This window comes from Salmo salar, chromosome ssa09 (assembly GCF_905237065.1).
Source record: "Salmo salar chromosome ssa09, Ssal_v3.1, whole genome shotgun sequence".
Taxonomy (NCBI): Eukaryota; Metazoa; Chordata; class Actinopteri; order Salmoniformes; family Salmonidae; genus Salmo; species Salmo salar.
Window position 1 is genome coordinate 101,952,938 of NC_059450.1, and position 27,701 is coordinate 101,980,638.

At 43.5% G+C, this 27,701-nt stretch overlaps 2 protein-coding genes across 2 annotated transcripts; one reads left to right on the forward strand and one right to left on the reverse strand.

Moving 5' to 3' along the window:
• Positions 1-4,618: 4,618 nt before the first annotated feature.
• LOC106611916 (uncharacterized) lies at positions 4,619-12,202 on the reverse strand. Its single transcript, XM_014212576.2, has 2 exons — positions 11,832-12,202; positions 4,619-11,655 (listed from the first exon to the last, which is right to left on the reverse strand). The coding sequence occupies exon 2, from the start codon at positions 9,868-9,870 to the stop codon at positions 5,413-5,415; it is 4,458 nt and encodes a 1,485-aa protein (XP_014068051.2). The 5' UTR covers positions 9,871-11,655; positions 11,832-12,202; the 3' UTR covers positions 4,619-5,412.
• An 8,498-nt stretch (positions 12,203-20,700) lies between these two features.
• Positions 20,701-27,453, forward strand: LOC106611914 (dual specificity protein phosphatase 1). The gene is made up of 4 exons (XM_014212572.2): positions 20,701-21,441; positions 21,658-21,800; positions 22,149-22,368; positions 25,648-27,453. The coding sequence occupies exons 1-4, from the start codon at positions 21,030-21,032 to the stop codon at positions 26,007-26,009; spliced, it is 1,137 nt and encodes a 378-aa protein (XP_014068047.2). The 5' UTR covers positions 20,701-21,029; the 3' UTR covers positions 26,010-27,453.
• The last annotated feature ends 248 nt before the right edge of the window (positions 27,454-27,701 follow it).

Consider the following 27,701-nt stretch of genomic DNA (forward strand, 5'->3'; position numbering starts at 1 on the left):
GTGTACCATTTAAAAGTATTTAAAACCGTTCTGAAGACTTTTGACCCCAAAATAACACAAGGCCCACAGCTATGGCCAATGCCCAAAATCACATAAAAACACTCATAAATCAGAAATGCTTTATCCCAGTGACATGGGGCTTCAGTATGTATCTCACATAGATAGATATGTTATGTGTGTACCATTTAAAAGTATTTAAAACCATTCTGAAGACTTTTGACCCCAAAATAACACAAGGCCCACAGTTGTGGCCAATGCCCAAAATCACATAAAAACACTCATAAATCACTAATGCTTTATCCCAGTGACATGGGGCTTCAGTATGTTGATGACATAGTAGGAAGAGATATGTGTATACCCTTTAAAATGATTTAAAACCGTTTTTTTTTTAAATGGTCCTGGTAACCCAAAAGTAAAACATAGTGCAATTTCTGAAAAGTAAAACATTTTCACACCTGGTAACCCAAAAAAATAACCAGGTGCATATCTTACCGACACATCCTAAGGATTTGGGCAGCCAAAGGGCATTAGGGCCTATGGCTTTGGGCCGCCAATGGGCATTATGGCCTATGGCTTTGGGCCTCCAATGGGCATTATGGCCTTGGGCCTTTAGGTTCCCAGGCCCTGGGGGAAAAAGACCGGTGTGATCCCCAGCGTGGCTCGAACTCCGATCGTCCGATCATAAGCCACATCCGCAACCCCCATGGCCAACTGGGCTTGGACGAAGAAAGAGGCAACGAGGTGAGCTTTATGTTCAAATTTCCCTTCAGTCCAATCGGTCTGTTAATGACCCACACCTGGGGCTCATTACCACCTGCTTAGGGGAAGGGTTAGAGGAAGGGTTAAGGTTAGGGGAAGGGTTAGGGGAAGGGTTAAGGTTAGGGGGAAGGGTTAAGGTTAGGGGAAGGGTTAGCTAAAATGCAAAGTAGTTCAAATTCTAAAGTTGTCTTTGATGAGATTTGAACGCCCCTCCCCCCTCCCCCGACCAATCACCTTACTTTCGTGTAAACATCTGTCTTATGTAACCATACCAAACGTAACATATCATACTAAATTTGTTCCGGGATTTACGTTTACAATGTTACGTCTAGTCTATGACACTGGGCTGGTATACCGTGTGCATATTTGTGTGTCACTTGGAGCTGTAGGTCCAACAGAGAATGAACCAGTACTCTACATCCTACAGAGGAGTCCTCATCCTCTCTCCTTCATGCACTGAAGTAGAATCATGAAAGCATAGGAAATGACAGAAATAACGGTAGGACGTCTCAGTTGGTAGAGCATGGTGTTTGCAACGCCAGGGTTGTGGGTTCGATTCCCACAGGGGACCAGTACGGGGGGAAAAAAATGTATGAAATGTATGCTTTCTCTACTGTAAGTCGCTCTGGATAAGAGCGTCTGCTAAATGACTACAATATATAATACAATATTTGAAAATAAGAATTTGTTTTTAACTGACTTGCCTAGTTAAATAAAGGTTATATTAAAAAATGATCACTACTTAACAAACGTTGTTTTGTCGATATCACAAGATAATTTTTGTGATCTGTCCCAGTATATATGATGTCCCACTCTTTCTGAATTCACCCTACAGTAGAGTAGAATATAGTAGAGTTCACTACAATACAATACAATACAATAACCAAAATAGATTTGTTCAATGTCAATGTGTCATGTCATAGCTGACACCCCATACTTTCTGCAGACAGACATCTTGGAATATTAATTCGGAGCAAATATTTAACATCGTTTTTTGGAAAAGTTGACAAAATAAAATACGAAAATTCTGCATCTGCACAGTTCTTCCAGTAGTTGTCAGAATTGTCAGTGTAAATTGTTAAAAGCAGTGTCATTGAGTATATCGTTGTATGGTTTGTTAATCTTTGAAATCAATGGTTTTTGTTTAGCATAAACGTTAAAGTGAAAAATCTGAGTCTTTATTCCGTTAGCGTGGACTTGCCTTGAAACAAAGACACAACCACACAATGGCAGATCCGTGATTCTGTTGAACCAGAACCCTAGTCCTGCATTACATCTGGTGCTGGAAACCCACACAGGAATTGGTGAGTTGACTTTTAAAGCATTGGAGCAGAGTCCACACACACCAGTTGAGGCCTACGGTATCTATTTTGAGTTACTGCCCCAAATATCAAGACTGTAGAAAAATGGAACTCCAGCACACACAATTTAACTCTGTATATTTATTATGTATGATGTTAAGGCTCAAGACCTTTTTGAAAATAAACTGACACATTCCTTATCTAAATATAATCAATTGAATTTAACAGTAAAGCCTCCTCTTGTGTCGTATCTCCAAAAACAAAACAAAAATAATATCTGAGTCCATCTGACCACGGTCACAGCTCAGACTACGGAGAGCACTGTGAAAAGAAAGACACATCTTTGATTTAAACACTACAACCAGCTACTGTTATGACGTTGTTGTGTTGTTGTTCATTAACATAAAATAGTCTGTTGAATTATGGAAACGTCAAGTTCACAAAACCAAACCAAAAAAAAACGACTTCTGGGATCACGTCACAGCTGACTGTGAGAAAATGAAATCCTGCTACTGTTATGATATTGTTGTCTTGTGATTCTGTGGTTGAGGAGATGTCTGGCCGGGTAGGCCCCTTCGCTCACAGCCTCTCCCGGCAAAATGAAAAAGTCCTCTTTTGTGTGTGATTGACTGGTAAATAAAAGTAGCAAAGGGAAAAAAATCTACATATTCTAGGCTAAGCTGTACATAAATGAGTCATTGAAGTGTATTGAATTGATATGTGTGTATTATAATATCTCTATACCTACACATCTAGCGCTGGAAATCCACAGAGGAACTGGGGAGTGTGTTGACTTTCAAGGCTGAGTGTTTAAATCTACATCTAATGGAAATCGTCCCATTCATTATCTAAAAACTGTCAATTAAATTCAACAGCCAAGCCTCTTCATATCTACAAGACTAAACGAAAGAAAAACTTCAGGGGGGGGGAAGGGATCATCACCTCATAGCTGAGAAACCATGAGAAAGAGAAATCCTTTGACCACAACCCGTTGCTGTTATGAGGCAACGTCCTAAATAGCAGAGGCCTACGGGCTCTAGTGCACTGTGTAGGGAATAGGATGCAATTTAGGATGTAACCATGGTGTTGTGATGCTGTGGTGAGCAGAAGCCTGGGTATAGCCATGTGTTTTCCCACCCACTCACTGGGCTGTTACACAGGGCGATGGTGACAGTAAATGAACAGGGATGACAGTAGTGACAGCTACACAGAGGCTTTGTCACAAATGGCAGACCTATTCCCTATATAGTGCACTTCTTTAGACCAGGGCACATAGGGCACCGTACAGGGAATAGGGTGCCATTTGGGAAGCAAAAAAAAACCTTCACACAGGAAATGCCTCTGTGTCCTTCCCCGTTTCACTTCCCTCTCTGGGTGAGAGGACAGGAGGATACAGCTGATAATGATGAGAAGCACAAACACTGCAATCACAGAGTTTTATTTTCGGGGGCTTATTGCAACCGTTTAAATATCCTCACACACACATAAACAAACACACACACACACACACAAAGGAGTACACAACCCAATATGATTCAAATGGCATAAAACATTCCTCTTATGGTCTAAATGCCAGATGCACTGAAACTATGTGTTACTATAAAAAAAAAAAAAAGATATGTCATAAAACCATTAATTAAATTCACCTGGTGTCATAATAGCTCACGTTGACAGTAATGGAACGTCCCCATCACTAGGTGTTTTATCATTTCCAGTATATGGATCTCTCTCTCTCTCTCTCTGTCTCTGTCTCTCTGTCTCTCTTTCTCTCTCTGTCTCTGTCTCTGTCTCTCTTTCTCTCTCTGTGGTCTTGGCAACTGGACCTTTTTTGGAACACCCTTATTTTGGTCTTACTGAGATTTACTGTCAGGGCCCAGGTCTGACAGAATCTGTGCAGAAGATCTAAGTTCTGCTGTAGGCCCTCCTTGGTTGGGGACAGAAGCACCAGATCATCAGCAAACAGTAGACATTTGACTTCAGATTCTAGTAGGGTGAGGCCGGGTGCTGCAGACTGTTCTAGTGTCCTCGCCAATTCATTGATATATATGTTGAAGAGGGTGGGACTTAAGCTGCATCCCTGTCTCACCCACGACCCTGTGTTTTTTTTTGCCTGTTTTAACTAAACACTTGTTGTTTGTGTACATGGATTTTATAATGTCGTATGTTTTTCCCCCAACACCACTTTCCATCAATTTGTATAGCAGACCCTCATGCCAATTTGAGTGGAAGGCTTTTAAATAATCAACAAAGCATGAGAAGACTTTGCCTTTGTTTTGGTTTGTTTGTTTGTTCATTAGGGTGTGCAGGGTGAATACGTGGTCTGTCTTATGATAATTTGGTAAAAAAAACAATTTGACATTTGCTCAGTACACTGTTTTCACTGAGGAAGTGTACGAGTCTGCTGTTAATGATAATGCAGAGGATTTTCCCAAGGTTGCTGTTGACGCATATCCCACGGTAGGTATTGGGGTCAAATTTGTCTCCACATTTGTGGATTGGGGTGATCAGTCCTTGGTTCCAAATATTGGGGAAGATGCCAGAGCTGAGGATGATGCTAACCACTTCTGGGGAATTTGGAAAACACTAAACAAACAACACTAAGAATTATCTATCCAAAATGGAGATGTATGGGTGTCAAGTTGTGTATGGTTCACACTGCAGCTCTTTGCCCAAACTTGAAAAAAGGCCTTTAAGGACTGAAGGACGCAAGGGACAACTCAATTTTCTTCTGACTTCTTTTATTTCTTTAGTCAGTTAGTTAGTTAATTAGTTAATTAGTTCGTTCGTTCGTTCGTTCGTTCGTTCGTTAGTTAGTTAGGTTGATAACCTTTAAAGGCAAAACACAAAAAGAAATATCATTACTTCAAGTAAGGTCATTTCAAATTAAATATATAATCTTAATGTAGTCATATTATCTAAATTATACTATATACTAAATTAGACAATTGGTCTCAATTCTCAACACAAATAAACACCAAACTGGCCACAATTTTACACAACAATGTCCATGTGCCTACCGGTTGAGTCTCCAGAATCCTAAATGAGCTGAATGTGTTTGGATGAGAGTCTCCTCTTCCGTGAAGGACTTCCAGTGAAATGCTTTTCCACCAAACATTTCACCACCTGCTATCACAAAGGTGCACCAGTATATATGTTCCCCAGGGAAACACAAGCTAATGATGGGTTCCACAATGCATACACTCTTTCGCCCCCTGTTGGTGTTTTATCTTTGAAATCAGTTGAAAATCTGAACGCCTTGAATATGAATACCTGTCTTTTGACGCAACACCTCCCACTTGATCTCCTGGTTCTTGAACCCAAGGAGGTCACATCGGCTCCATCTTCGATGGCTTTACTTCTGCTCTTCTACAGTTAATAACACAACCAAACGCCTGACGTCCCTGTGAAGAATTGTAGCAGGGATTTTGGTTGAACGTTTCTTTGCTTTGTCTCCACAAACATGCTTCAAAGTTGAGATGGGATAACTTGGGAAGGTTCGTATATTTGCATCTCTCACAATGCCCTCCTTGTCAGCGTTGACATTGACGACCCTACCAAGCTTATACTGACTCCTCAAAGCGTTCTGGTCTGCAAGCCAGACGACGTCTCCAACGGCCACGTTTCGCTGCTTTGTGTGCCACTTACTCCTCACAAACAGGTTAGGTCCAGCCAAATGACTCCACTTCCTCCAGAACCAGTTAACTTCTGCTTGAATGACTCTTAACCTTTTGTAGGAGTAGTCTTCAAACTCAAAGCTTCCTAAGTCTCCCCTAGGTCCAGTCCTTCCAAGCAGAAGAGAATTAGGGCTGATGTATTCTATGCAGTCCTCCCGGCTCTGAGTCCTGGCATCTATGGGCCTTTCATTGGCAAGGTTAGCAGCCATGAGCATAAATGTTTGAAACTCACTCCATGTGAAGAGTCCTTCCCCTCTCATATTGTGCAAGGCCCGCTTCACAGTGCGAACAGCTGCTTCTGCAGCACCATTCCTGTGAGGGGAGTCTGCTGGGTGGATCTTCCAGCTCCACTCTGTTCCATGCTTTGAAGCTTCATTTTCAAGCTCAGATGTAATTTGTTGATCCAGGAAGTGGTAGAGCTCTTTGAGGGCAGGTCTGGCACCCACAAAGTTCTTTCCAGGATCTGACCACAGTTTCTTTGGATGCCCTCTCAGTGCCGTGAATCTTTGGTAGGCTAGTAAGAAGCCTTCAGTTGACTGGTCACTGACAACATCTGTGTGTATAGCTCTGGATGCCATACAGCAGAAGACAATTCCCCACAGCTTGAGCTTGACTTTCTTTCTCACCTCGTCCTTGACTTCATATGGTCCAAATAAGTCCACTGTTGTGTACTCAAATGGTCTGGCTGGTGTTATACGCTCGGGTGGAAGGTCACTCATGATTTGTTGGCACTTTCTGGCCCTAGCCTTTCTGCACACCACACAGTTATCAACTCTCTTTTTAGCCAGCTTCCGGCCTTTTATCACCCAGGCCTTCTTCCTCATCCGGAGGAGTGTACCTGCTATTTCTTCATGGTTTGCATCATGGGCCTCTTGGGCTAGGAGAGTGGATATCCATGCCTCATATGGTAGAATTGGTACAGCAGTCTCGTCCTCATCAAAGATCTTGAACCTCCCTCCACAAACCAAGAGCCCAGTCTCTTCATCTCTGTAAACAGCGAGTCTGTTGAGAGTGGTGCCTTGAAAGGTTATACCTTCTTGTGCTGCAAGGAACAGGTCTCTTAGTGCATCTTCACACTCCCCAACAGTGAGTACAGCTTGTTTGCCTCTGGACTTCCAGTTTGTTGAAAGAATTTCCTCCCACTTTGGTTTATCTGAGGCTGAATTCCAGGTCAACACTTCTTTCCATTTCGTTGCAGCTCTCCAAACCCAGGCAGTGACTCGGATCAGCCTGGTCAGGCTGCTGAATTTCCTGATGTCAATCAGTTTTGTTACCGCAGAGCCAGCTGGTGGTCTTCGGATCTTAGTCTTAGGTTCATCTGGGTTATTTTGCCTGCTTTGCTGTGCATCACTCTGATTTTCCTTCTGAACTCCCACTTCAGGAAGTATATCATTCTTGTTTCTCTTGGCCTGCGCTCTGGTCAGTGCTGCAGAGAAATATTTCCTTTGAAGTTTGTGTATGCCTTCCTTGGCATAAGCTGCAATTGCTTTGGCTGACTTCTGTGGCCACTCTTCCATGGGTTGCCGCAGGAACGCTGGTCCATTTTGCCACATGGAATCTTCTTGGAGGTCTTCCGGGGCTGCCCCTCTTGTTATGATGTCAGCACTGTTCAGGCCTCCCGGGATCCACCACCAGTCTTCGACGGATGTGGATTTCTGGATCTCTCCAACTCTGTTCGCGAAGAAAGATTGATACCCATAACTGTCTCTCTGGATAGCTCCCACCACAGTTTGACTGTCCAGCAGATGGAGCCATCGTTCAATTTCTATATGACTGTGTTTTTCAATGTACTTTCGAAGTCGTGCTGCGCAGACAGCACCGCAGATTTCAGCTTTCACTGCCTCCCCCTTTTGGTCCAAGGGTGTGAGTTTTGCTTTGGACTCAACCAACCTGACTTGGATGCCTTGCTCGGTTTCCCATCTGAAGTACACTACGGCTCCATAGCTCTTCTCACTTCCGTCAGAGAATGTTATTCCCCAAGGTTTACCAAGCCAGTTGACTGGTGTGAGGCTTCTGTGGAAGGTGATTTGGCTAAGACGTGTGTACTCCTCAAACAGTTTGATGGCTTCTTCTCTCAATTGTTCAGACAGAGGTTTGTCCCATGTGTTTCGGGTCAGAGTTTTGCCTCCAGCTTCTTGAAACGCCTTCCTGACAAGAATGGCGCCCTTTTGTTTGGCAGGTGTGACGAGGCCTATTGGGTCATACAGGCTAGCTACTTGGCTTAGCAGTTCTCTTCTCGTCAGTGGGTTTGGAGTTTTCCCTCTCACCTCTTCTTCAAGGAGATTTTGTCCGACTCTCATCTTCTTTTTCCTCTTTGAGAAATTGATTGAAGTCATAAGGTACAGTTTGTCCTCTTCAACAAGGTATCCAACTCCAAGGGCTTTATTGTCTCCTTTCCTTATCTGGTTTGGGAGAATAAGTACTGTGCCAGACACCGCTCCTTGTTCTCCTGGTACGATTTCCTGCCTCCCACTTTGGCCTGACCGGACCCAGGGTTTGAGGAAAAATCCGCCTGTCCTCAGGATCTCTTCAACTCCTTTGGTGTCCTTGTCCAGCTTTTGTAAGTCATTATGGGAAGTCAGGATGTCATCGACATAGGCATCCTCTTCAAGGATCCTACGTTCCTCCTCCAGGTGAGCGAACATGGGCAGTTTTGCTGTCTCTCTCATGGCCAGTTGTGCAATGCACCCTGCTGGTCGATCGCCAATGTTGACTCTGGTGATGGCATACTCTTCAATCTCTTCCTCCTCAGTGTTTCTCCAGAGAAATCTGTGGAGATGCATCTCCAGGTTTTCTAACCACACCGAATTGTACATCTTCCTGATGTCGCCAAGAGCAGCATGGACACCTCTTCTGAACCTGAGTAGTACTGCTCGGATGGAATTGAGAACATCAGGCCCTTTCAGCAGCAGGTCATTCATGCTGACCCCTTTAAACTTCTGGCTGCTGTTCCATACCAGTCGCACAGGTGTTGTGACAGAGTGTGGGTTTGGCGCCACCAAGTGGCTGACATACCATACTGGTCCTTTCCAGCTGGCGATCATCTCTTTGGTGAGTTTCTTTGCTGCTCTTCTCTCCACCATTTCATGCACTTGAGCTGTGTATGCCATTTTCCACTCTGGCTCTTTCTTGAGTTGTTTTTCTGTTCTTAAGAAGGTGGCTTCAACCCCACTCCTGTTGTAGGGAAGGGCACTTGGATCTTGAATCCAGGGGTATTTTGTGTCCCAGTGCGGTTCATCGCTGTGAGCATCTGCTTTGATGTACGTGAGGCCTTTCCTTATGATCTCCAGCTCCCTTTCCTCACTCAGAGTCATTTCCTTGCCTCCTGGTTGACAATTGCCGCACCGGCATCCTCCACACTTCGGTTCACAAGCTGCTCCAATGCTATCCCATTTCCACCAATCCAAGAACTCTCTGCGAGCAACTGTGCTTTTGGTTTCAGCTGTGAACTCTTGTGTTTTAATTATCTCTTGATACTTGACAGCGGTTGCTCTCATGGATCGAGCAAAGTGCGTTCCAGACCTGTGCGCGGCCATATCGACTTCTTCAAACAGATCTGGATGTGCTCCACCAACAATCTTTCCTAGCGGGCTCTCCCATAAGACAAGGTCTCCAATCACCTTCACTCTTTGCGGAGAAAGCCTTCCTTCGCGGTGGCTTATCAGTAGCTCAATGCTCTCCGGTCTCCTCAGATCTCCTAGACTGACTTCTGGGAAGAACTTCTTGAGTTGCTCAGGTTTGATGACTCTGTGGATGTTGGCAATTTCATTCAAACCATAGCAGACAAGCTCATGGGCTCTTTCTGTGCCTCTAGGCATTTTGACCCTCACTCTGAGGAGATATCTTCTGGTTTTAACCTTCATGGCCATCCCCACAACTCCATGGACGACTAAAGTGATGTTTTCACTTCGAAGATTTAATCTCCTAGCAGCTCTGTGGGTGATAAAATTTGTGTCTGATGCCAAGTCGATCAGGGTTCCAATTTTTTGTCCTGCATTGGCAGTTACCTCGAGCAGCATTAGAATAACTGGCAATTCTTCTACTGCACATGACACAATCTCTCCAAGCTGGATCTTTTCACCACAGTTTGTCTTTGCGGTGATGTTGGTGAACGCTCTCTTGAATTTGTCCGCCATCTCTGGGGAGAGTTTAGATACAAATTCTTCCTGCTCCTTAGTCCGCGTATGCCTTCTCACATTGAATTGTCTTCTTTCTGAGTCACTCCTCCTGAAGTCTCCCTTCAGGCATAGAAAGAAATGGTGGTCTTTTTTACAGTTTCTGTTCCTGCACAGGTATGTCTCTTTGCATTCATCATCTTCTCCATGACAGACCAAGCACCTCTTGCAGGCCCCCAGCTTTTCTACAGCAGCCAACTTTTCCACCGGCTTCAGTTCCTTGAAACGCTTGCAAAATAATATATTTTCTCTGTGCTTTTCATCACCACACACACAACACAGCCTCCTTTCGTTGTGGACCGCGTGGACGCATATTTCCTCTCCATGCAAGAATTTCTCTTTTCTGGCCTTTCACTCACTCCCAGCTGCTCCAGTTTTTCAAGAATTTCCTCTTGTGTTTTCAGGAATTTAAGAAGGTTCTCAAAGTGATTATCTGGTGTGACATTATTCCTCGGATTAACCATGAAGACAAGCCACTCTCTCTTGATGTCGTCAGGTAACTTGCTTTCTATGGATCTGATCACTAGAGGGTTGTTGATGGCTCCTGTGTTTCCAAGCTCCGTGAGGTCATCCAGGGCCTTCTCTATAGTTTGGATCATGTCGATAACTTTTCTAGGCTGATTTGCCCTTAAAGCAGGAATTTTCTCCAGATCCTCCATTATCTCCAAGGCAATTGTAGACTTGTTTCCATATCTGTTTTCCAGCACCCTGAACATGTCCTCAGCAGTGTTGTAGGAAGACAAACGGAGGCCTCTGCATATCCTCTCATCTATACTGTCAATTAGTTGGATCCTCTTTACTTCGACTGAGCCTGTTGGTTCCCCCTGCTTTTGCAGACTCTCCCAGTCTCTTCTCTATCGATGGAAGTTCATTTTATACCTACTGAACTTGGGAAGACAGATTGGCTTTATCCTCAGTGTCGTTTGTGGAGCTGGCATGGGCACCTGCGGCACTCTCCCTCTGTGTCTCTCGTCTCCTGCAATTCTTTGTGCTGTGAGAAATCCTGCCCTCCTTGCTTCAAGGTTGTTGCCGAATGCCTTCAGATCCTTCACTCTCCCTCCGAGCCTTTCCTTTTCTGCCACCGGAATCCACATCTCCCACTCTGCTAGGCTTGCGATTGCATTTTGGACTTGTGTTTTCACACAATCCCACCGTAGCTCAAAGCCATCTCTGTTTACAGCGGTAACAGGTATCTGAGCAACTCCATCACAGGCTGTCTCGGCTTCATGGATTGCAGACTTCACCTCATTTTCGCCATATCTAGGCCATAGATTGGACTGGACTATCTCCCTGACCTCATCCAATCGTGCTTCGCATTCTTGGAACGTCTTCTCAACTTCAGTCTGCTTCTCCTTGCTCAGTTTAGCTTCTTCACCCTCATCGGTTCCAGCTTCAATGTCTGCCAGAAGGCCAGCCCTGTACTCGTCATTTGTCTCACTGACCGTCCTCGCCTCCGACTTGAGCTTCTTGAACTCCTCTTGTAGTTCTCTTTTAGTCATGTGCTTTGCGACTCTGCTGAGGAAGTTTGCCTGCTTGGTAAAAGTGCTTTTAGCTAAAGTTCTTTTTTGCTTCAGCTCCTTCACTGTTATTCCAAGAGCTTCCTCTGCCATGTTGAGATGTCAGTCAATATTCCTCTCTGCGATGACAGCTTTCCTGACTTCAGGCCGTTAATCCTTTTGTCTTCACTGCCACGCGGTTATCAACTGTCAAGTTGTGTATGGTTCACACTGCAGCTCTTTGCCCAAACTTGAAAAACACAAAAAGAAATATACATTACTTCAAGTAAGGTCATTTCAAATTAAATATATAATCTTAATGTAGTCATATCTAAATTATACTAAATTAGACAATTGGTCTCAATTCTCAACACAAATAAACACCAAACTGGCCACAATTTTACAGAACAATGTCCATGTGCCTACCGGTTGAGTCTCCAGAATCCTAAATGAGCTGAATGTGTATGGATGAGAGTCTCCTCTTCCGTGAAGGACTTCCAGTGAAATGCTTTTCCACCAAACATTTCACCACCTGCTATCACAAAGGTGCACCAGTATATATGTTCCCCAGGGAAACACAAGCTAATGATGGGTTCCACAATGCATACACTCTTTCCCCCCCTGTTGGTGTTTTATCTTTGAAATCAGTTGAAAATCTGAACGCCTTGAATATGAATACCTGTCTTTTGACGCAACAATGGGTAAACCACTTCTCCAATCTTTTTGGCTCTATAACAAAGAACAAACAGCAAAAACATATACATGATCAAATACAAATCTTATAATCAACTATTAAAGACTACCAGAACCCACTGCATTCTCCAATTACATTGAATGAACTACAGGACAAAATACAAACCCTCCAACCCAAAAAGGCCTGTGTTGTTGATGGTATCCCCAATGAAATTATAAAATATACAGACAACAAATTCCAATTGCCTATACTAAAACTCTTTAGAGTCTATGGATTCTTCAATTACATTGAGCTGATTTCTCACGTGCTGTTCCTTCTTTTTCTGTAGTGTATTTCTGTATTGTTTTAGTGATTCACACAGTGAGGCGTAGGCTCAGGTTTTCTGGGTCTCTGTGTTTTTCGTTGGACAGGTTTCTACATTTCTTTCTTAGATTTTTGCATTCTTCATCAAATTTTCTTCAGTTTTCTGTATGAAATGTTTAGATTTCAATAGGGAAGCTGAGAGGTCAAATATACTGTTTAGGGTTTCTACTACCAAGTTTACACCTTCACTACTACAGTGGAACGTTTTGTCCAGGAAGTTGTCTAAAAGGGATTGAATTTGTTGTTGCCTAATTGGTTTTTGGTAGGTTTCCACACTGCATTCCTTCCGTCTATAGCATTTCTTAATATTACTCAGTTCCTTTGGCTTTGATGCCTCATGATTGAGTATTGCTTTGTTCAGGTAGACTGTGATTTTGCTGTGGTCTGATAGGGGTGTTAGTGGGCTGACTGTAAACGCTCTGAGAGACTGGGTTGAAGTCAGTGATAAAGTAGTCTACAGTACTACTGCCAAGAGATGAGCTATAGATGTACCTACCGTAGGAGTCCCCTCGAAGCCTACCATTGACTATGTACATACCCAGCGTGCGACAGAGCTGGTGGAGTTGTGACCTGTTTTTGTTGGTTGTTTTGTCATAGTTGTGCCTAGGGTGGTATATGGGGGAGGGAATGCTGTCCCCTCCAGGCAGGTTTTTGTCCCCCTGTGTGCTGAAGGTGTCAGGTTCTTGTCCAGTTCACTATGGCTCCTCTCTCTCTCCCTCCCTCTCTCTCTCTCTCTGTCTATCTATCGCTCCCTCCCTCTCTGTCTCTCTCTCTCTCTGTCTCTCTCTTTTTATCTCCCGCTCTCTCTCTCCCTCTCTCTCTCCCTCTCCCCTCCTTCTCTCTCTCCCTCCCTCTCTCCCTCTCCTTCTCTCTCTCTCCCTCCCTATCTCTCTCTCTCTCCCCCTCCCTCTCTTTCTCTCTGTCTATCTATCTCTCCCTCTATCTCATCTCTCTCTCCCTCTCTCTCTCTCTATCTCTCCCTATATGTCTCCTCTCCCTCCCTCTCCCTCTCTCTCTCTCTCCCTCCCTCTCTCCCCCTCTCCCTCTCCTTCTCTCTCTCCCTCTCCCCCCCTTCTCTCTCTCCCTCCCTCTCTCCCTCTCCCTCTCTCTCTCTCCCTCCCTATCTCTCTCTCTCTCCCCCTCCCTCTCTTTCTCTCTGTCTATCTATCTCTCCCTCTGTCTCATCTCTCTCTCCCTCTCTCTCTCTACCTCTCCCTATATGTCTCCTCTCCCTCCCTCTCCCTCTCTCTCTCTCTCTCTCCCTCCCTCTCTCCCCCCCTCTCCCTCTCCTTCTCTCTCTCCCTCCCTCTCCCTTTCTCTCTCTCTCCCTCCCTCCCTCGCCCTCTCTCTCTCCCTCCCTCTCTCCCTCTCCCTCTCTCTCTCTCCTCTCTCTCTCTCCCTCTCTGTCTCTTCTCTCTCTTTCCCCCTCTCTCTCTCTCCCCCTCTCTCCCCCCCTCTCTCTCTCTCTCCCCTCTCTCTCTCTCACTCCCTCTGTCTCCTCTCTTTCCCTCTCTGTCTCCTCTCCCTCTCCCTCCCTCTCTCTCTCCGTCTCTCTCCTCTCTCTCTGTCTCCTCTCTCTCTCTCTCTCTCTCTCTCTCTCTCTGTCTCCTCTCTCTCTCCCTCTCTGTCTCCTCTCTCTCTTTCCCTCCCTGTCTCCTCTCTCTCTCCCTCCCTCTCCCTGCCTCTCCCTCTCTCTCCCTCTGTCTCTCTCTTCCTATTTCTATCGCTTCCTTTCTATCTTTCTTTAATAAATACTTTTTGTTCTTTTTAGTAAAAACAGGAGCAGAAAAATGTCATGGATAGAACACTCCAAAAAGGGTCCACCTGACTCATGTTACAGTTATGCTGCTCTTTCTGACGCCATGACCTATGTAGGGCAATGTTCCACAACATCAGCCCATAGGTGTCTCTTTGTATGGGGGAATGTAGGGCAATGTCCCCCCTCTCTCTCTTTCCCCCTCTATCTCCTCTCTCTCTACCCCCCTTTCTCTATCTCTTCCTCTCTGTCTCCTCTCTCTCTCTCTCCCTCTCTGTCTCCTCTGTCTCTCTCTCCCTCTCTCTCTGTCTATCTATCTCTCCCTCTCTGTCTCCTCTCTCTCTCTCTCTCCTCTCTCTCTCTCCCCTCTCTCTCCTCTCTCTCTGTCTCCTCTTTCTCCCCCTCTATCCCTCTGTCTCCTCTCTCTCCCCCTCTCCATATGTCTCTCTATCTCTCTCTCTCTGTCTCTCCCCCTCTCTCTCTGTCTCCTCTCTCTCTATCTCTCTCTCTCTGTCTCTCCCCTCTCTCTGTCTCCTCTCTCTCTCCCTCTGTCTCCTCTGTCTCTCGCTCCCTCTCTGTCTCCTCGCTCTCTCTCCCTCTCTCTCTGTCTATCTATATCTCCCTCTCTGTCTCCTCTCTCTCTCTCTCCTCTCTCTCTCCCCTCTCTCTCCTCTCTCTCTGTCTCCTCTCTCTCCCCCTCTCCATATGTCTCTCTATCTCTCTCTCTCTCTGTCTCTCCCCCTCTCTCTCTGTCTCCTCTCTCTCTATCTCTCTCTCTCTGTCTCTCCCCTCTCTCTGTCTCCTCTCTCTCTCCCTCTGTCTCCTCTGTCTCTCGCTCCCTCTCTGTCTCCTCGCTCTCTCTCCCTCTCTCTCTCTATCGAACTCTCCCTCTGACTACTCTCACTCTCCCCCCACCTCTCTATCTATCCCTCGGTCTCCTCTCTATCTCCCCCACTCTCTCTATCTATCCCTCTGTCTCCTCGCTCTCTCCCCCTCTGTCTCCTCTGTCTCTCTCTCCCTCTCTCTATCTATCTCTCCCTCTGTCTCCTCTCTCTCCCTATCTCACCGTCTATGTCTCCTCTCTCTCCCTATCTCTCCCTCTCTGTCTCCTCTCTCTCTCTTTCTCTCTCTCTGTCTCTCTCTCCCCCTCCTTCTCTCTCTGTCTCTCTACCAATTCAATTTCAATAGATAATAAACACAAGTGAAATAAACAGTTTCTCCCTCTCTGTATATGGGTATCTCTCTCTCTCTCTCTCTCTCTCTCTCTCTTCTCTCTGTCTCCTCTCCCTCCCTCTCTTCCTACTTCTATCACTTCCTTTGTATCTTTCTTTAAATAAATACTTTTTGTTATTTTTTAGTAAAAACAGCAGCAGAAAAATGTTATGGGTAGAACACTCCAAATAAAGCATCCTGCTGACTCATGTTAGTTATGCTGTTCTTTCTGACGCCATGACCTATATTATACCTCCTTTTGGTTCTTGTTCAAGCTGCTCTCTCTGACGCTGTGATGACATATAATACATCCTCGTGTTGTTTTCTCAGAAAGAATCCAGGATCTTGTTCTGGGGCAGGAAATATTGGAGGAACACAGAGGCTTTCTCTGTCTAAGTTTCCTCTGGAGAGAGTTACTAGAAAGCATGCCTAGGATATGTAGAACAAGTCAAGACCATACTGTACCATACTATACTATACTATACTATACTATACTATACTATACTATACTATACTATACTATACCATACCATACTATACTATACTATGCTAAACTATACTATACTATACCATGATAAACCATGCTACACTACGCCGTACCATACCATGCCATACCATGCTATACTATACTACACTATACTATACTATGCTATGATATACTGCAGTGTACTATACTATACTATACTATGCTATACTATACCAGACCAGACCATACAATGCTATACAATACTATACTATGCTATACTATGCCATACTATACTATACCAGACCGTACCATGCTATGCCATGCTATGCTATACTATACTATACTATACTATACCATACCATACTATACCATGCTATGCTATGCTATACTATACCATACCATACCGTACCGTACCATACCATACTATACAATACCATACAATACTATACTATACAATACTATACTATGCCATGCTATACTATACTGTACTATACTATAATATACCATGCCAGACCATACCATACAATAATACACTATACCATACCATACCATACTATACTATACCATACCAGACCACACCAAACCAGGCTATGCTATGCTATGCTATACTATACTATGCTATACTATACTAAACCATATCATACCATGCTATGCTATGCTATGCTATTCAATACCATACCATACCATACCAGACCGTACCGTACCATACCATACTATACTATACAATACCATACCATACTATACTATACCATACCATACTATACTATACTGTACTATACTATACTATACCATACCATGCAATACTAAACCATGCTATACTATACTATACTATACTATACTATACTATACTATACTATACCATACCAGACCATACAATACTATACTATACCATACCATAGCATGCCAGACCATACCATACTATACCATACCATACAATACTATACTATACCATACCATACTATACTATGCCGTGCTATATTATACTATACTATACCATGCCAGACCATACAATACTATACCATACTATACCATACCATGCCAGATCATACCATACTATACTATACCATACCATACCATACCATACTATACTATACTATACCATACCATACCACACCAGATCACACCAGACCAGACCATACCAGACCACACCAGACCACACCAGACCACACCACACCAGACCACACCAGACCAGACCACACCACACCAGACCAGACTATACTATACTATACTATACTATACCAGACCAGACCAGACCAGACCACACCAGACCAGACCATACTATACCAGACCAGACCACACCAGACCAGACCAGACTATACCATACCAGACCATACTATACCAGACCAGACCAGACCAGACCATACTATACCAGACCAGACCGCACCAGACTATACTTTACTATACTAAACTATACCATACCATACCATACTATACTATACAATACCATACAATACCATACTATACTATACCATACCATGCCAGACCATACCATACAATAATATACCATACCATACCATACTATACTATACTATACTATACTATACTATACTATACTATACTATACTATACTATACTATACCATACTATGCCGTGCTATACCATACTATACTATACCATACCACACCACGCCAGGCCACACCAGACCAGATCAGACCAGACCAGACCAGACTATACTATACTATACTATACTATACTAGACCACACCAGACCAGGCTATGCTATGCTATGCTATGCTATGCTATACTATACTAAACCATACCATGCTATGCTATGCTATGCTATGCTATTCTATACAATACCATACCATACCAGACCGTACCGTACCGTACCATACCGTGCTATACTATACGATATCATACAATACCATACCAGACCATACAATACTATACTATACTATACTATACTATACTATACTATACTATACCATACCATGCCAGACCATACCATACAATACTATACTATACTATACCATACCATGCCGTGCTATACTATACTATACCATACCATACCAGACCACACCAGACCACACCACACCAGACCACACCAGACTATACTATACTATACTATACTATACTATACTATACCAGACCAGACCATACTATACCAGACCATACTATACCAGACCAGACCAGACCAGACCATACTATACCAGACCAGACCAGACCACACCACACCAGACCAGACCAGACCAGACCAGACCAGACCATACTATACCAGTAATTGTAAGATGATGCCACTTCACCAGACCAAATTCCTGGTACATGTAAATGTAATATGTGTTATAGTGATTGTGATAGCCAGTCATGTGATAGTGATTGTGATAGCCAGTCATGTGATAGTGATTGTGATAGCCAGTCATGTGATAGTGATTGTGATAGCCAGTCATGTGATAGTGTTTGTGATAACCAGTCATGTGATTGTGATAGCCAGTCATGTGATAGTGATTGTGATAGCCAGTCATGTGATAGTGATTGTGATAACCAGTCATGTGATAGTGATTGTGATAACCAGTCATGTGATTGTGATAGCCAGTCATGTGATAGTGATTGTGATAGCCAGTCATGTGATAGTGATTGTGATAACCAGTCATGTGATTGTGATAGCCAGTCATGTGATAGTGATTGTGATAACCAGTCATGTGATTGTGATAGCCAGTCATGTGATAGCAATATGAAGTTAGTGTAATAGAAGGAAAATAGATTTACATTAATGAGAAATACTACACAGATGAACCATTTATCCAATCATTTGGTGCTTTGATACTGTAATGATTTGTGTCCCTGTCACTGACTGTGGTAACACTTCCTGTCAACCTTTGTATGGGGGAATGTAGGGTAATGTTCCACAACATCAGCCCATAGGTGTGTCTCTGTTTCTGTGGTTTGAACTGAAGAAACACACATTCAGTGTCACACACCCATCTAGTCAGTCAGTCAGTCAGTCAGCTAGTCAGTCAGTCAGTCAGCCAGTCAGCCAGTCAGTCAGCCAGTCAGCCAGCCAGTCAGTCAGCCAGTCAGTCAGTCAGCCAGTCATTCAGTCAGTCAGTCAGCTGTCAGCCAGTCAGTCAGTCAGCTGTCAGTCAGCCAGTCAGTCAGTCAGTCAGTCAGTCAGCTGTCAGTCAGTCAGTCAGTCAGTCAGTCAGCTATCAGTCAGTCAGTCAGCCAGTGGAAAGTCAACAACAAACCTGCTCTGTTATCTTCTGAAAAAGACAGATAGTGCCATGTCACAGTCTGAATACATAGTGCACTACTTGTGACCTGAGCCCTACTACATAGGAAATATGGTGTCATTGGGGATGCAACCAATGACTAAACCACACAAACAACTGACAAGGGTTTCCCAAAACTCTAATGATATTAACTTTACAATGTCAGGATTAAAACAGTAGGGGTTTGATCATTAACCCAAATACCTTGATGTAAAGACTTCATTATTCAGATCAGACCTCCTCGTCTGCTGTTGTCTCTCTGTCTGTCTTCCTGTAAGCCATCTAGAAGTGTTGTTGTCAGCTCTCTCTGTGTGTGTGTGTGTGTGTGTGTGTGTGTGTGTGTGTGTGTGTGTGTGTGTGTGTGTGTGTGTGTGTGTGTGTGTGTGTGTGTGTGTGTGTGTGTGTGTGTGTGTGTGTGTGTGTGTGTGTGTGTGTGTGTGTGTGTGTGTGTCCCCTCTGTGTTGTTTTCAGCACATGGAAATTTACCGGACGTGAAGTTTCTCTACAGTGATTAATTTTTATGGTGAACCTTTGCTCTTGCGGCATTGAACTCTGTGTACCACTGACCAATAAACGGTTCATGAAAACAAGTATAAACTTTATGGCCACCATGACAGCTATTATCTTGTTATTTGTCAGCTCTCAGCTGAAGGGGGAGAATAGAATAATATAGTTCAATAATAAGATCATGGAAAATTTGTCAAATTCCTAATGTGCTGAAGTTATCATATTTTACACAAGACAACTGTTTTAGGTGATATATACTTGTTAGTGGTAATAGCTTAATAATAGGCGAATTGCATAATAATAATATTTATCTATACTTTATATTTTTATATAAATACTTTATTTTGCAATTCTATAACGGGATATATAATATATAATAGTTTTTTTTGTCTATTTCCTTTGGCTTTCAAATAGGCTACATTCCAACCAAAACAAACTGTGGGAAGAAATAAAAGGTTGCCCAGTATCTTAGTCTGCCCATAGTGACATGCTCTATCAGAGATACCTTTAGTATCCTTTCTCTAATACATTATCTTAGTCTGCCCATAGTGACATGCTCTATCAGAGATACCTTTAGTATCCTTTCTCTAATACATTATCTTAGTCTGCCCATAGTGACATGCTCTATCAGAGATACATTTAGTATCCTTTCTCTAATACAGTATCTTAGTCTGCCCATAGCGACATAACCCATCAGAGATACCTTTAGTATCCTTTCTCTAATACAGTATCTTAGTCTGCCCATAGTGACATGCTCTATCAGAGATACCTTTAGTATCCTTTCTCTAACACAGTATCTTTGGCCCCATACAGCTGCTACCAGCACCCATAATGCTTTGCAGGTATCTTTCACACAGAGATTATTTTTACCTTTTGTAATTAATTACCTATTAATGTCAGATTTTTATATTTAATTGTTCACTAGCTTTGGCAATGTAAACGTATGTTTCCTATGCCAATAAAACCCTTTGATTTGAGAGAGAGAGAAGAAAAGCACAATGACGTAGGTGCAAACTAGAGCAGGCAGTGTGCCAGGAAAGGAGGAGTTTGACGTCAAGGGTTTCAAAATGATAATATATAAATACTTTTCACACAGACTACTCTCAGAACAACCTCGGGAATAAAAAGGAATACTTTTATTGACAAGAAACAACCACAGAAAATACACCCGAGAAAAGGAACGGATTGTTTGTACTTTTTATTCTAAATCTATTCATTGCTAGGCCTACTCGTTTTTCTATTTGTCAAATTACTTTCATTTTGGGAAAACCTCAACTAAGCTAAGGAGAACAAAAGAACATACAACTATTTAAAGAATAAATCTACTTGTGAATTAAAATAATAAGAAAAGCTCAGAAGTTTGTATAGGAACAGGTGACACCGAGCATCCAGGGGTTTATTTGCCTGTTCCACAGCCTATGTATTTGGACTTGACATATTCCGCTTGCCGCCCCCCTACTATGGTGATAATGGAAGTCCCCAGCATCGATGCCATGTCCCTCTGCGGGCTGCTGGAGGGGGAAGACCCGGGCTGTCTGGTCCTGGACTGCCGCTCATTCTTCTCCTTCAACTCCTCTCACATCCTCGGGTCCACCAACGTCCGCTTCAGTACTATAGTCCGCCGGAGGGCCAGAGGGGGGCTGGGGGTGGGACACATCGTGCCCAACGAGGACACACGGAACCGGTTTCTCTCCGGGGAGTATCAATCGGTTGTGTTTCTAGATGATCGGAGTTTGGACTTCGGCCAAGTGAAGAAGGACGGGACTCTAATGCTTGCGTTGACAGCTCTGTGCCGAGACCCGTGTGGAGCCAGTGTCTTCTTTCTCAAAGGTACATTTTATTTCATTTATTATAAACCTATTATAGTAGCCTATTTCTATATTGTTTACGGACTCACGGTAATAACGAACGGCGCATAACAAATGCCGTAGTGTAGGTCTACGTTAGTTATGAACTGAACACCGTGACTGTGTTACTGTTTACAACTATGAGATGGTGACGTGACTGTTGTACAGTATCCTCACGTCCTATCTTGTCATTGTTTAGGTGGTTTTGACACGTTCTCCTCGGAGTATCCAGAGATGTGTACCAAGCCGTCAGCTCCACAGGGTCTCAGTCTGCCCCTCAGCGCCCGTCCAGACAGCGCCGAGCCCGGCTGCAGACCATGCAGTACACCGCTCTATGACCAGGTTGGTTTTCTTTCAAACATGTATTTTGTATGTTATTACTGTGTAACAGCGCTTTTACCTGTATAATAAATTAACCAACGTCAGTGTGTCGTCAAACAATAGATTCTGCCGTTTTAAACTAACCTCAATTTGGTAGGCTATAGGCTTAAGTATGTATAGGCTTTGACATTTATTACTGTTCCTATCGTCATCTCCAATAACACTTTGACATGTTATTACTCTCAAAACAATGTCAGTGTGTCATCAAACTATAGATTTTGACATCTTTTGACATCTTAGACTAACTTTATTATATTATATTATATTCTGGTTGACTGTTTTCTGTCTTGTTCCTCTCCTCCTCTCCAGGGTGGTCCAGTGGAGATCCTTCCCTTCCTCTACCTGGGCAGTGCCTACCATGCCTCCAGAAAGGACATGTTAGACATGCTGGGTATCACTGCTCTCATCAACGTATCAGCTAACTGCCCCAACCACTTTGAAGAGTCCTTCCAGTACAAGAGTATCCCTGTCGAGGACAACCACAAGGCTGATATCTCCTCCTGGTTCAATGAGGCTATAGAGTTTATCGGTGAGTGTCTTTACATTACGGTTATTTAGCAGACACTCCTATTCAGAGCAACTAACAGTGTATTCAGCTTCAGGTAGCTGGGTAAGAAAACATATTGAGACCTTGGAAGAAAAAGGTTATATCTGAGATATTTGTCAAAAATGTGCTATTCACATATAACTGATCTTTAGATGGTTCTTCATATGTCTGTGAAGTTAGATTTTGTTTTTTTTAAGTACATTTTAGGTGAAAAAAGGTCAACTAGAAAGTTCTATCAGCAAAGACCTATTTGAGCTCTAAGGTCTTCAATCACAAGCCTGAACAAATAAAGACGGACCAATCAGGACATGTCTTTGCCACCACCCTCTAAGTGTGGTCTAGGCTAGGCTAGCCATCAATAATGGCACTCGAACAACAAAACAACACTGTCAAGAAATCTTAAAGTAAACGATGTTATCACATCGTTGTTCAGTGATGACAGTAATTTGTCTGATGATCAATCTTGGTAAAATAGTGTTACTCTATCATGTATTTATTTAAATAGCTACGGAACATGTCAAATTCAGAAGTGTCAGAACCTTATGGCTGAACCCAGAACCTTATGGCTGAACCCAGAACCTTATGGCAGAACCCAGAACATTATGGCTGAACCCAGAACCTTATGGCAGAACCCAGAACATTATGGCTGAACCCAGAACCTTATGGCTGAACCCAGAACCTTATGGCAGAACATTATGGCTGAACCCAGAACCTTATGGCGGAACCCAGATGAATATTTCAGAGCCATAAGGTTCTGGGTTCCGCCATAAGGTTCTGTGTGTGATTGCACCCCCCCCTAATAAAATGGGATTTAGAGATGTTGATACTCTGCACATCAGGTACCTTTCAGTTGAGGACTTTAATGGGTTATGAAAGAAGAATTTACTACAAAACAGTTCTGAGATCTGGGATGTGAAAACATTGATGCTTTGCGCAGGTCATGATATCACTGTCGTTGTAAGTAGCTAGCTAACTAGTTCAGTTTTAATTCTCTCATAGCTCTAGATAATATACAAACATAGGACACAATCCCCAAGCAAGGCAACCACAGCTGTAGTCATAGAAGCCATTGGCTTGGTGGCCAAACAAACTACTACAACGCAACAGCCAACCCCCTCCCTCTCTCCATCTCTCTCTCCTCTCCTTATTTCAATGTCTTGGATTTAAATTTTAAAACGTTCCTTCCAAACCCAGAGCAGCTGTCTGAGCCATGACTCCCTGCTCCACCACAATGGTGGTGACATCATCACAGCCCCAACCACCCCTCTACTAGACCCCACTTTTAAAGACGTGGTCCCTTTTCATGTAGGAGCCACCAAGCAAACCTAACAGACCCAGGCCTCACTCTGCTTTGTAGTAGCAGGCAGCCAGAGAGAGATTCCCAAATGGCATCCTATTCCCTTTATAGTACAATGCCCTGGTCTAAAGTAGTGCACTATAAAGGGAATAGGGTTCCATAGGGCCCTGGTCTAAAGTAGTGCACTATAAATAGGGAATAGGGAGCCATTTGGGACGCACGCAGGGAGAGGCTGATGGTTGAATGCAGCTCCCTCCTCTCCCCTCCATCTCTTTGTTCTGTTGGGACAAAAGGTAGTTTTCTCCACCAGGCTCACGGCCGACCTTTCTCCCAGATTAATAACCCCAGCAGGGGGGCAGCCAACCCCCCTTTGTCCCCTTCTGCCCCCCTATCCTTGGGGAATAGCTCCCCTGATCCCTGGGGGGGGGGGTGATCAGCTCCCCTGATCACCCCCCACCCAGACCCATCTAACTTCCCCCTTCCTGGATTAATGACATGGGTCCGTTAGCAACACCATTAGTTAGCAACACTATGGAGGGTGATTTGCAACTGAAATAACCTACTTTTCGATTGGTCACTTCCTGCTGTGGTTTAGTAGGCCTACTGACTGAGCAAAGAGGATGTTGGTCACTTCCTGCTGTGGCTTACAGCTTCCGCATGCTTCAGTTCGGCTGGCGCCTAGCCGAAGTCAGTGTGTTCGTATACTCCCTTAAAAAACCTTCGCTTGAAAAACTAGAAAAAGCAGAAATAGTACTGTTTGTCCATCTAGAGACACTGTAGCCCGTATACACTTCCTCAAAAATAGTCAGAATTAATCTAAGATAACTCAAGAAATCTGTCATTAATTTGGATGTTTTTGCCGAGGACATCTTAGTCGCGCAATTTTACATCTACGTATCTATGATATTTTGGTGCAGTATTTCTCAATGAAAAAAATGTGCACGAAAACGAGTCGTCTCTGAATGACGACAAATACTTAATTGAATAATAATAATAATGTTGACCAATCACCAACAAAGGGGTGTATACTTTGGCTACCAACTTCTGCTTGCCTTGAGAACAACATTTTGTGTGCCCGAACAACCGGAAAAACCCCTTACCAAAGTCCAAAGTGAACAGAAACATCACAAAATGTTGTCATAATAAATAGGGTTGGCAGGTTAGCCTAGTGGTTAGAACGTTGGGCCAGTATCCGAAAAGGTTGCTAAATCAAATCCCCCGAGCTGACAAGGTAAAAATCTGTCGTTCTGCCCCCTGAACAAGGCAGTTAACCCACTGTTCCTAGGCCGTCATTGTAAACTGATTTGCCTAGTTAAATAAAAAATAAATGTGCAAACTGTTCCAGCTGGGAAGTATGTGGACATGGTTGGTCTGACTGAGCAAGGAGGCCAGTGTAGACAGATTCATGACATACTTGTTAATGTAACTGCTGTGGCAACAGCTACTTGTTAGTATAACTGCTGTGGCAACAGCTACTTGTTAGTATAACTGCTGTGGCAACAGCTACTTGTTAGTATAACTGCTGTAGCAACAGCTAGGCAATGGTAATATATGCCAGTTAGCAGCCACATATATCCAACGCAATTGGTATTATATTAGGATCCCCATTAGCTGTTGCAACAGCTACTCTTCCTGGGGTCCACATGAAACATAATATTAATAGACAAGAACAGCTCAAGGACAGAACTACATACATTTACAGTCATATGTGTGTGTGTGTGTGTATACATTTTACATACTTTTGGTCCGGGGAATTGAACACACTACCCTGTCATTACAAGCACCATGCTCTACCAACTGAGCTACAAAGGACCAATGGTGTTCTAACACACTCAAGAGAAACCTTTTTGAATCTGGCAACAACTTACACAACTGTCCCACACTTACAGAAGAACTAAGTTGAATATGTTGTATAGATACATAGTTGTACTAATCTCCCCTCTCCTTCTCTCTCTCCTATATAGACTCCATCCGTAATAAAGGCGGTCGTGTGTTTGTCCACTGCCAAGCCGGCATCTCCCGCTCCGCCACCATCTGTCTGGCCTACCTGATGAGGACCAACCGCGTGAAGCTGGACGAGGCCTTTGAGTTCGTCAAGCAGCGCCGTAGCATCATCAGTCCTAACTTCAGCTTTATGGGCCAACTGCTACGGTTTGAGTCCCAGGTCCTGGCTACTTCATCCTGTTCGTCGGAATCCGGGAGTCCTGCCCTGGGGAAGAGCAGTATGGTCTTTAACTTCCCAGTGTCTATCCCCGTCCACGGCTCTGCTGGACACGGACAGCTCTCCTTCCTCCACAGCCCCATCACCACCTCACCAAGCTGCTAAGGGGAAGAGTAGGATCATATGGAGGGTTGTCTGTCTAAGCCTGGACTTGAACTGAACTGTTACTATTGGTGTTGAGTCGTTGAGACTGTACTGTAACAATACTAGTAGTGACAGGGTCATTGACAATGTACTGTCAGTGTCACTCAACTACAGGTGACTAATCGTTGAGCTTTGGATAGACATTGAGCTCTAGATCTGATGGAACCCTTATTGATGCCCTTCTTTGTGTAAATGTCATAAAGAAGTGATCCTGGCATCACAGGACAAAAGGGCTAACTTTTGGAGAGACAAACCAAGTGGCCTAGTTTATTGGTTAAATCCACAGGTCTGCCCCATCGACTTGAAAGGGGTTTCTCTCGCTACCAATATGGCAGTATGGTTATCGCAACATCCTCTGTAGAATAAGGAATGACACCCATAGATCTGCCTAGAACACCTCAACTTATAGGAAGAGACAGAGAAGTCAATGGCTGAAGGTGACTGGGGGGAAAGGGTCAATTCTTTAAAGTAAGTTAGAAGTATTTTAATGGGATGAAGAGAATAAATTGTAGTCAAAGAATCGTTGTCAAAGATGCAAAGTTATTTAACGGGAGTGGGCAGCTTTTGATAATCACTTTTTTTGTTGTTGGCCTGACACAAGTCTTAACAAAATGGGCAAGTAAACCCTCCCTTGGTCACTTATAGACAGTTGTCATATTTATTGCTACCAACTAGACTCTCAGGAATCACAAATGACTTTCAATGTCCCACAGCTTTGTTCACACAGAGACAAACTGTCTTCCTGAGGGAATCCCGCTAATGCCTCGCCGAACGACGCCGGTTTGGATAAATCACTGCTCAGACTCTTTATTGTTGACAAACAATGAATGTATCTCTGATCTCTGGCTAATCAGCCGGCTCGGAGAGTGCCAGAAGGTTTATTTTAAAGTGGACTGGAAAGCCCCATTCAAATGCAAATGTGGGCCTTTTATAAAATACCATGAGACCCTGACAAACCTGACAATATTGGGGGAAACCGCCAACCAACCATCAGATACCTCTGAAACACCACCATGCCTCTGTAGTGCTAGCAGCTGTTAGCTAACGCTATCTCTGTTAGCATCATGCTAGCTCTGTTAGCATCATGTACTGTTAGCAGCTGCTAGCTCTGTTAGCATTATTTCCCTGCTAGCTCTGTTAACATCATGTACTGTTATTAGCAGCTAGCTCTGTTAGCGTCATTAGCATGCTAGCTCTGTTAGCAATTTGTACTATTAACAGCTCTGGGAGAGAGTCAGAACCCCTAAAGCACTAAAACGGGGATCAGACTCACCAGAGACTGCTGTCTGTCTGATTACCAATGTGATATTTATTGAACTAAAGTAATATATTTCTTACATCTATTTTTGCATATGTTTGTTAGTTGTTTTTGATACCTCTGAATAAATCCAATTTGTCTTTTCTACTTCATTGCAGAACTTTGTCTTCAATATATTAGACCCAAATAAACCACAATCTATGTTATATACATAAAGATAGGATGACTATACACATAGTCCTACATCATCAATCTACTGTAACACTGACATCTAGGCCTACAAATAGGATAAACATTACAGTGTAGCAGTGTTGGACCTGATCTTAAGGATAAACATTAAAGAAAAAAGAAAAATTATCTTGAAACATCTGAAAAATAAGTTTTATCAAGACCAT

Excerpts from the sequence above, each read along its gene's own strand:
- LOC106611916 (XM_014212576.2), bottom strand. The coding sequence starts at position 9,870 with ATGGCGGACAAATTCAAGAGAGCGTTCACCAACATCACCGCAAAGACA.
- LOC106611914 (XM_014212572.2), top strand. The coding sequence starts at position 21,030 with ATGTATTTGGACTTGACATATTCCGCTTGCCGCCCCCCTACTATGGTG. Across the intron at positions 21,442-21,657 it reads CAGTGTCTTCTTTCTCAAAG|GTGGTTTTGACACGTTCTCC; the intron begins GTACATTTTATT and ends GTCATTGTTTAG. Across the intron at positions 22,369-25,647 it reads TGAGGCTATAGAGTTTATCG|ACTCCATCCGTAATAAAGGC; the intron begins GTGAGTGTCTTT and ends TCTCCTATATAG.